This window comes from Triticum urartu, chromosome 3A (assembly GCF_056163025.1).
Source record: "Triticum urartu cultivar PI428250 chromosome 3A, HENAU_Tu73, whole genome shotgun sequence".
NCBI classification, from domain to species: Eukaryota; Viridiplantae; Streptophyta; class Magnoliopsida; order Poales; family Poaceae; genus Triticum; species Triticum urartu.
Window position 1 is genome coordinate 58,882,616 of NC_141875.1, and position 10,752 is coordinate 58,893,367.

Here is a 10,752-nt window from a genome sequence, read left to right on the forward strand (position 1 = left end):
GACTAAAGTGGGAGAGACAGACACCCGCCAGCCACCTTATGCAACTAGTGCATGTCAGTCGGTGGAACCGGTCTCACGTAAGCATACGTGTAAGGTTGGTCCAGGCCGCTTCATCCCACAATGCCGCCGAATCAAGATTGGACTAGTAACGGTAAGCATATTGAACAAAATCAACGCCCACAACTACTTTGTGTTCTACTCGTGCATAGTAACTACGCATAGACCTAGCTCATGATGCCACTGTTGGGGAACGTAGCAATAATTCAAAATTTTCCTACGTGTCACCAAGATCAATCTATGGAGTCAACTAGCAACGAGGGAGGAGTGGATCTACATACCCTTGTAGATCGCGCGCGGAAGCATTCAAGAGAACGGGGTTGATGGAGTCGTACTCGTCGTGATCCAAATCACCGATGATCCTAGCGCCGAACGGACGGCACCTCCGCGTTCAACACACGTACGGAGCAGCGACGTCTCCTCCTTCTTGATCCAGCAAGGGGGAAGGAGAGGTTGATGGAGATCCAGCAGCACGACGGCGTGGTGGTGGAAGTAGCGGGATTCCAACAGGGCTTCGCCAAGCGCTGCGGGAGGAGGGAGATGTGTCATGGGAGGGAGAGGGAGGCGCCAGGGCTTAGATGGGGCTGCCCTCCCTTCCCCCCACTACATATAGGGCCAAGGGAGAGGGGGGGCGCAGCCTTAGCCCTTCCTCCAAGGAAGGGTGCGGCTAGGGAGGAGTCCCTCCTCCCCAAGGCACCTAGGAGGTGCCTTCCCCCTTTAGGACTCTTCCTTTCCTTATCTCTTGGCGTATGGGCCTCTTGGGGCTGGTACCCTTGGCCCATATAGGCCAAGGCGCACATCCCTACAGCCCATGTGGCCCCCCGGGGCAGGTGGCCCCACCCGGTGGACCCCCGGGACCCTTCCGGTGGTCCCGGTACAATACCGGTGACCCCGAAACTTGTCCCGATGGCCGAAATAGCACTTCCTATATATAATTCTTTACCTCCGGACCATTCCGGAACTCCTCGTGACGTCCGGGATCTCATCCGGGACTCCGAACAACATTAGTGTTACCGCATACTAATATCTCTATGACCCTAGCGTCACCGGACCTTAAGTGTGTAGACCCTACGGGTTCGGGAGACATGCAGACATGACCGAGATGACTCTCCGGTCAATAACCAACAGCGGGATCTGGATACCCATGTTGGCTCCCACATGTTCCACGATGATCTCATCGGATGAACCACGATGTCAAGGACTTAATCAATCCCGTATACAATTCCCTTTGTCTATCGGTACGATACTTGCCCGGGATTCGATCGTCGGTATCCCGATACCTTGTTCAATCTCGTTACCGGCAAGTCTCTTTACTCGTTCCGTAACACATCATCCCGTGATCAACTCCTTGGTCACATTGTGCACATTATGATGATGTCCTACCGAGTGGGCCCAGAGATACCTCTCCGTTTACACGGAGTGACAAATCCCAGTCTCGATTCGTGCCAACCCAACAGACACTTTCGGAGATACCTGTAGTGTACCTTTATAGCCACCCAGTTACGTTGTGACGTTTGGCACACCCAAAGTATTCCTACGGTATCCGGGAGTTTCATAATCTCATGGTCTAAGGAAATGATACTTGACATTAGAAAAGCTTTAGCATACGAACTACATGATCTTGTGCTAGGCTTAGGATTGGGTCTTGTCCATCACATCATTCTCCTAATGATGTGATCCCGTTATCAACGACATCCAATGTCCATGGTCAGGAAACCGTAACCATCTATTGATCAACGAGCTAGTCAACTAGAGGCTTACTAGGGACATGGTGTTGTCTATGTATCCACACATGTATCTGAGTTTCCTATCAATACAATTCTAGCATGGATAATAAACGATTATCATGAACAAGGAAATATAATAATAATCAATTTATTATTGCCTCTAGGGCATATTTCCAACACTGATACCACTGTTGGGGAACGTAGTAATTTCAAAAAAAATCCTACGCACACGCAAGATCATGGTGATGCATAGCAATGAGAGGAGAGAGAGTTGTCTACGTACCCTCGTAGACCAGAAGCAGAAGCGTTAGCACAACGCGCTTGATGTAGTCGTACGTCTTCACGGCCCGACCGATCAAGCACTGAAACTACGTCACCTCCGAGTTCTAGCACATGTTCAGATCGATGACGATCCCCGGACTCCGATCCAGCAGAATGTTGGGGAAGAGTTCCGTCAGCACGACGGTGTGTTGACGATCTTTATGTTCTACCGTCGCAGGGCTTCATCTAAGCACCGCTACAATATTATCGAGGATTATGGTGGAGGAGGGCACCGCACACGGCTAATAGATCTCAAGGATCAATTGTTGTGTCTAGAGGTGCCCCCTGCCCCCGTATATAAAGGAGCAAGGGGGAGGGGCGGCCGGCCAGGAGGAGGCGCGCCAGGGAGGAGTCCTACTCCTACCGGGAGTAGGACTCCCTCCTTTCCTTGTCCAACTAGGAGAGGGGGAAGGAAGGGAGAGAGGAGAGAAAGGAAAGGGGGGCGCCGCCCCTCCCTCCTTGTCCAATTAGGACTAGCGGGGGAGGGGGCGCGCAGCCTGCCCTGGCCGCCCCTCCTCTGCTCCACTTTGGGCCCATGAGGCCCATTAATCCCCGGGGGGGTTCCGGTAACCCCCGGTACTCCGTTTTATATTCGATAACTCCCGGAACCATTCCTGTGTCCGAATATAGTTGTCCAATATATCAATCTTTATGTCTCAACTATTTTGAGACTCCTCGTTATGTCCGTGATCACATCCTGGAACAACCTTCGGTATATCAAAATATATAAACTCATAATGAAACTGTCATCGTAACGTTAAGCGTGTGGACCCTACGGGTTCGAGAACAATGTAGACATGACCGAGACACGTCTCCGGTCAATAACCAATAGCGGAACCTGGATGCTCATATTGGCTCCTACATATTCTACGAAGATCTTTTATCGGTCAGACCGCATAACAACATACATTGTTCCCTTTGTCATCGGTATATTACTTGCCCAAGATTCGATCGTCGGTATCTCAATACCTAGTTCAATCTCGTTACCGACAAGTCTCTTTACTCATTCCGTAATACATCATCCCGCAACTAACTCATTACTTGCAATGCTTGCAAGGCTTATAGTGATGTGCATTACCGAGTGGGCCCAGAGATACCTCTCCGACAATCGGAGTGACAAATCCTAATCTCGAAATACGCCAACCCAACAAGTACCTTTGGAGACACCTGTAGAGCACCTTTATAATCACCCAGTTACGTTGTGACGTTTGGTGGCACACAAAGTGTTCCTCCGGTAAACGGGAGTTGCATAATCTCATAGTCATAGGAACATGTATAAGTCATGAAGAAAGCAATAACAACAAACTAAACGATCAAGTGCTAAGCTAACGGAATGGGTCAAGTCAATCACATCATTCTCCTAATGATGTGATCCCGTTAATCAAATGACAACTCTTTGTCTATGGCTAGGAAACATAACCATCTTTGATCAACGAGCTAGTCAAGTAGAGGCATACTAGTGACACTCTGTTTGTTTATGTATTCACACATGTATCATGTTTCCGGTTAATACAATTCTAGCATGAATAATAAACATTTATCATGATATAAGGAAATAAATAATAACTTTATTATTGCCTCTAGGGCATATTTCCTTCACCTCCTCTGGCGGTAGGGTGAAATTTGCCTTCAGCTCAGTCCAAAGATCATCTTTCTTCATATCATTGACATAAGACACCTCAGGGTCTTCATTCTTAGGCTTATACAATTGCTGGATGCTGATCGGGATCTTGTCCCTAACAAGAACCCCGCACTGAGCAGAAAATGCTTCCTTTGTCCGGATGGGTTCAATCGGCATGCCATCGCGCGCGATTTCTGTGATCTCAAACCTTTCATCCGAGCGCAACTTTTTCTTCGGGCCTCGTCTCTTTACCAAAGTTGTGCTCAATCCGGAGGGCTAGAAAAAAGAAGAATTAGATGAGAGTTAATTAATATGTGTACATACCAAAACAATGAATGCATCAATTAGCTAGTCATCACAGGCTTAACTAATATATTTACCTGGCCGGACTCTGTTCGGTTACAGGAGCCGTCACGACGGGCTCCTTCTTGCACCAGCATTGGGTCACCGGAGCCATCATAATCATGTGTTTCCTCCTCCATTCTTCGATCACCGTAGCCTACTTCTTCTTCACCCTGTTCTGCTTCCAGACCATCATTGTATTTAAGATATGACATGACATCACCTCCGGCTAAGATTATGTCCCCGAACACCTGTTCTTGTTCCTCGTCTCGTCCAAACTCCATTGTTTCTGCAAATATTACAACATGGCAATTATTACACAAACATGACAGCATGTGGATATATTAGTGGCAAACGTAGACCTAGCTTATTCCGGGTTTGGGGTGGCCTCGGCAACGCTTCAAGGGTAGGGGCGCGGCGGGAGGGGGTAGGAGACCGGCATCGTTTTTTTCTAGGGTTAGGGTGTCCTCGAGAGTTTTGGTCGAGCGAGAGGGCCGGGGGGTGCTCCCGTGGTATAAGTTATCGGGGAGGGGGTAGGTCGAACCCCCCCCCTCGTGTTGAAGTTATCGGGACACGCAGTATATCGACAACGACATATCCGATAAAAAAAGAAGACGAAGAAGAAATAAAAAGAGGAGAAGAAGATATTAATAGAGGAGAAGATTGAAGAAAAAAAAGAAGAAAAAAGAGGAAAAGAAGAAAGAAATAGAGGAGAAAAAAAGAAAATAGAATATTTTATTTTTTTTCTTCTTCTCCACTATTCCTTTCTTCTTCTCCTCTTCCTTTTCTTCTTTTTTCTTCTTCTTCTTATTTATTTCTCCTCTCCTTCCTCTCCTCTTCTTCTCCTTTCTTCCTCTTCTTATTTTCCTTTTTCCTCTCATTCTTTTTCTTCTTCTTCCTTTCCTAGCTAGATATATAAAACTTTTCTAAAAATGTAACTTTTGCATACATACATGGGAAAATAATATTATCGGGGAGGGGGTAGGTCGAACCCACCCCACCTCGTGTTGAAGTTATCGGGACACGGGGTATATCGACAACGACATATCCGATAAAAAATAAGAAGACGAAGAAGAAAAAAAAGAGGAGAAGAAGAAAGAAATAGAGTAGAAGAAGAGAAAATAGAATATTCTATTTTCTCTTATTCTCCTCTATTCCTTTCTTCTTCTCCTCTTCTTTTTCTTCTTTTTTCTTCTTCTTATTTATTTCTCCTCTTCTTCCTCTCCTCTTCTTCTCCTTTCTTCCTCTTCTTATTTTCCTTTTTCCTCTCATTATTTTTCTTCTTCTTCCTTTCCTAACTAGATATATAAAACTTTTCTAAAAATGTAACTTTTGCAAACATACATGGGAAAATAACATTATCGGGGAGGGGGTAGGTCGAACCCACCCCCCCTCGTGTTGAAGTTATCGGGACACGGGGTATATCGACAATGACATATCCGATAAAAAATAAGAAGACAAAGAAGAAATAAAAAGAGGAGAAGAAGATATTAATAGAGGAGAAGATCGAAGAAAAAAAAGAAAAAAAGAGGAGAAGAAAAAAGAAATAGAGGAGAAGAAGAGAAAATAGAATATTCTATTTTCTCTTCTTCTCCTCTATTCCTTTCTTCTTCTCCTCTTCTTTTTCTTCTTTTTTCTTCTTATTTATTTCTCCTCTTCTTCTCCTTTCTTCCTCTTCTTATTTTCCTTTTTCCTCTCATTCTTTTTCTTCTTCTTCCTTTCCTAGCTATATATAAAACTTTTCTAAAAATGTAACTTCTGCATGGAAAAAATGTTTTCTTCTCCAACAGAAAACACATCTCATCTCATCTCATTTCATCCACATCCATGCATACATCATATATATGATCATCTATGAACAAAAAAACATCATATTCTATATAAAAATCATCATATATATGAAAAAAATTATGATAACAAGCATATACATCATCATATATAAGAAAAAAACAAGCATATATACATTAAAAAAACAAGCATATATATATATATCATCATATATATGAAAAAAACAAGCATATATACATGAAAAAAACAAGCATATATAGGACAGGGAGGGCGCCGGCCGGACCAAGGTGATCGGGGCAGGGGCGCGGGGTCGGCGGCGAGGATGGCGACGGCGATGACGTCGACGGGGCAGGGGACGACGACGACGAAGGGGGCGGGGCAGGGCGACGGCGACAACGGGGCGGGCCGGGGCGGCGCGCGTCGGGGCAGGGCCGGGGCGGCGCGCGTCAGGACAGGGGCGGCGAGCGGCGACGGCGTCGGGCGAGGGCGCGGGCCATGGCGAGGCGCGGGCGACGGTGGGCGACGGCGATGGCGGGGGCGGCGGGCGGCGTCGGGGCAGCCTGGCGGTGTCGATGTCATCGGGGGCAACTGCGAATGAGAAGTGAAAATTTCCTAAGTGTCATATTATATAGCAAAGCCATTAGTACCGGTTCGTGGCACCAACCGGGACTAATGCCTCCCTTTAGTCCCGGTTGGTGCCACCAACCGGGACCAAAGGTCTCTTTTCAGCAGCCCAAAGGGCGGGAAGCGGAGGCCTTTGGTCCCGGTTGGTGCCACCAACCGGGACTAAAGAGGCATTAGTCCCGGTTGGTGCCACGAACCGAGACCAATGCACCCCTTTAGTCCCGGTTGGTGGCACCAACCGGGACCAAAGGCCTTGTGCTGCCCCGCGTCAAAAGTTTAGTACCACCTCGCTAGCTGAGAGAGCTCGAGAGTGGTTTATAAGCCCCACTGCGGCTGCCCTCTCGATCTCCTCTGAAATGTAGGCTTACGGGCCTAATCTTACACTATGCTATCTGTGGGCCTATTGGGCCTCCTGCGGGCCTGAATACTGGCCCAGGTTGGGTTTCTAGTCGTATTCAGGCCGTGATGGCCCAATAGGTGGCCGTTTTTTTTATTTTTTTTTCAGTTTTTTTTATTTTTTTGCATTATTTATTTTATTTTGTTTCTTGCTTTATTTTTTTATTCTTTTTGCTTTTAGTTTTAGAAAAATTATAAACTTTCTGTTAGTGCCATTAGTTTTTAATTTTGAATAGTTAAAATTTGAATTCTTTGAAATTTATGTGAATCACAAGTTTGTGATTAACTTTACTAGAAAAATAGTTTTTTTCCAGTCTTTTTGTTTTGTTTTCTTCATTATTTATTTTCTTTTGTTTTTTTGCTTTATTTTTTAATTCTTTTTGCTTTTAGGTCAGCAAAATTATAAACTTTCTGTTAGTGCCATTAGTTTTCAAATTTGAATAGTTAAAATTTGAATTCTTTGAAATTTATGTGAATCACAAGTTTGTGATTAATTTTACTAGAAAAATAGTTTTTTTCCAGTTTTTTTGTTTTGTTTTCTGCATTATTTATTTTCTTTTGTTTTTTGCTTTATTTTTAAATTTTTTTGCTTTTAGGTCAGCAAAATTATAAACTTTCTGTTAGTGCCATTAGTTTTCAAATTTAAATAGTTAAAATTTGAATTGTTTGAAATTTATGTGAATCACAAGTTTGTGATTAACTTTACTATAAAAATATTTTTTCCTGTTTTTTTGTTTTGTTTTTTGCATTATTTATTTTCTGTAGAACTATGTAGTGTGCTTGAGACCAAGAATATTCGTCCCTGCATATTACTGAGGCCCCTCCCAGCGTACCTTTTCCAGGCAATCTCCCCTCATACCGCGATTTAGGGAGACCTATCTTCTTAAGGCCAGGAATGAAGTCAACACAAAACCCAATGACATCCTCTGTTTGATGGCCCATGGAGATGCTTCCTTCTGGCCTAGCGCGGTTACAGACATATTTCTTTAGGACTCCCATGAACCTCTCAAAGGGGAACATATTGTGTAGAAATACGGGCTCCAGAATGACAATCTCGTCGACTAGATGAACTAGGACGTGCGTCATGATATTGAAGAAGGATGGTGGGAACAGCAACTCGACACTGACAGGACATTGCGCCACATCACTCCTTAGCCTTGGTATGATTTTTGGATCGATCACCTTCTGAGAGATTGCATTGAGGAATGCACATAGCTTCACAATGGCTAATCAGACGTTTTCCGGTAGAAGCCCCCTCAATGCAACCGGAAGCAATTGCATAATAATCACGTGGCAGTCATGAGACTTTAGGTTCTGGAACTTTTTCTCTGGCATATTTATTATTCCCTTTATATTCGACGAGAAGCCAGTCGTGACCTTCATGCTGAGCAGGCATTCAAAGAAGATTTCTTTCTCTTCTTTCGTAAGAGCGTAGCTGGCAGGACATTTATACTGCTTCAGACGCATGCCGTCTTTTTCGTGCAAATGTTGTAGGTCCTCCCGTGCCTCAGGTGTATCTTTTGTCTTCCCATACACGCCCAAGAAGCCTAGCAGGTTCACGCAAAGGTTCTTCGTCACGTGCATCACGTTGATTGAAGAGCGGACCTCTAGGTCTTTCCAGTAGGGTAGGTCCCAAAATATATATTTCTTCTTCCACATGGGTGCGTGTCCCTCAGCGTCATTTGGAACAGCTAGTCCGCCGGGACCCTTTCCAAAGATTACATGTAAATCATTGACCATAGCAAGTACGTGATCACCGGTACGCATGACGGGCTTCTTCCGGTGATCTGCCTCGCCTTTGAAATGCTTGCCTTTCTTTCGACATTGATGGTTGGTCGGAAGAAATCGACGATGGCCCAGGTACACATTCTTCCTGCATTTGTCCAGGTATATACTTTCAGTTTCTTCTAAACAGTGCGTGCATGCGTGGTATCCCTTGTTTGTCTGTCCTGAAAGGTTACTGAGAGCGGGCCAATCGTTGATGGTTAAAAACAACAACGCGTGCTGGTTAAAATCCTCCTGTTTTTGCTCATCCCACGTACGTACACCGTTTCCATTCCACGGCTGTAAAAGTTCTTCAACTAATGGCCTTAGGAACACATCAATGTCGTTGCCAGGTTGCTTAGGGCCTTGGATGAGAATTGGCATCATAATGAACTTACGCCTCATGCACATCCAAGGAGGAAGGTTATACATACATAGAGTAACGGGCCAGGTGCTGTGATTGCTGCTCTGCTCCCCGAAAGGATTAATGCCATCCGCACTTAAACCAAACCATACGTTCCTTGGGTCACTTGCAAACTCAGGCCGGTACTTTCTCTCGATTTTTCTCCACTGCGACCCGTCAGCGGGTGCTCTCAACTTCCCGTCTTTCTTACGGTCCTCACTGTGCCATCGCATCAACTTGGCATGCTCTTCGTTTCTGAATAGACGTTTCAATTGTGGTATTATAGGAGCATACCACATCACTTTCGCAGGAACCCTCTTCCTGGGGGGCTCGCCGTCAACATCACCAGGGTCATCTCGTCCGATCTTATACCGCAATGCACCGCATACCGGGCATGCGTTCAGATCCTTGTACGCACCGCGGTAGAGGATGCAGTCATTAGGGCATGCATGTATCTTCTGCACCTCCAATCCTAGAGGGCATACGACCTTCTTTGCTGCGTATGTACTGTCGGGCAATTCGTTATCCTTTGGAAGCTTCTTCTTCAATATTTTTAGTAGCTTCTTAAATCCTTTGCCAGGCACAGCATTCTCTGCCTTCCACTGCAGCAATTCCAGTACGGTACCGAGCTTTGTGTTGCCATCTTTGCAATTGGGGTACAACCCTTTTTTGTGATCCTCTAACATGCGATCGAACTTCAGCTTCTCCTTTTGACTTTCGCATTGCGTCCTTGCATCGACAATGACCCGGCGAAGATCATCATCATCGGGCACATCGTCTGGTTCCTCATGATCTTTAGCAGCTTCCCCCGTTGTAGCATCATTGCGCACATCGTGTGGTTCCTCTTGATCTTCAGCAGCTTCCCCCGTTGCAACATCACCGTATTCAGGGGGCACATAGTTGTCATCGTCCTCTTCTTCTTCACCGTCTTCCATCATAACCCCTATTTCTCCATGCCTTGTCCAAACATTATAGTGTGGCATGAAACCATTGTAAAGCAGGTGGGTGTGAAGGATTTTCTGGTCAGAGTACGACTTCGTATTCCCACATTTAGGGCATGGACAACACATAAAACCATTCTGCTTGTTTGCCTCAGCCACTTCAAGAAAATCATGCACGACCTTAACGTACTTGGAGGTGTGTCTGCCACCGTACATCCATTGCCGGTTCATCTACATGCATTATATATAATTAAGTGTGTCAAAAACCATTACAGAACATCATGAATAGATAATTAAGTGACCAAATTAATAGAAGTTCATCATCACATTAAAACCAAAGTACATACATATTTCTCATCTAACAACATATAGCTCTCCAGAGCATCTAATTAATTAAACCATACATTGAAACTATGTAAAACATTTCAATGCGAAAACAAATGCGATCATAATCGCAACCAAGGTAACAATTGATCCGACGGCATAATGATACCAAGCCTCGGTATGAATGGCATATTTTCTAATCTTTCTCATCGTCAACCGCATTGCATCCATCTTGATCTTGTGATCATCGACGACATCCACAACATGCAACTCCAATATCATCTTCTCCTCCTCATTTTTTTATTTTTTCCTTCAAGTAATTGTTTTCTTCTTCAACTAAATTTAACCTCTCAACAATAGGGTCGGTTGGAATTTCTAGTTCAACTACCTCCTAGATAAATAAAATCTATGTCACGTTGGTCGGCATGATTGTCATAAACAATA

The 10,752-nt window shown here is 44.8% G+C and overlaps 1 protein-coding gene across 1 annotated transcript in view; it reads right to left on the reverse strand.

The window, feature by feature from the left end:
• The window catches only part of LOC147978522 (uncharacterized), a 37,975-nt gene extending 27,760 nt beyond the window's left edge, over positions 1–10,215 (reverse strand). The window contains exons 1-2 of the mRNA XM_087514778.1: positions 8,340–10,215; positions 4,107–4,357 (exon numbers count right to left, since the gene is read on the reverse strand). Of these exons, the coding sequence (XP_087370904.1) occupies positions 4,107–4,357; positions 8,340–10,215 (2,127 nt within the window). The remainder of the gene's footprint in view (positions 1–4,106; positions 4,358–8,339) is intronic.
• Positions 10,216–10,752: the final 537 nt, after the last annotated feature.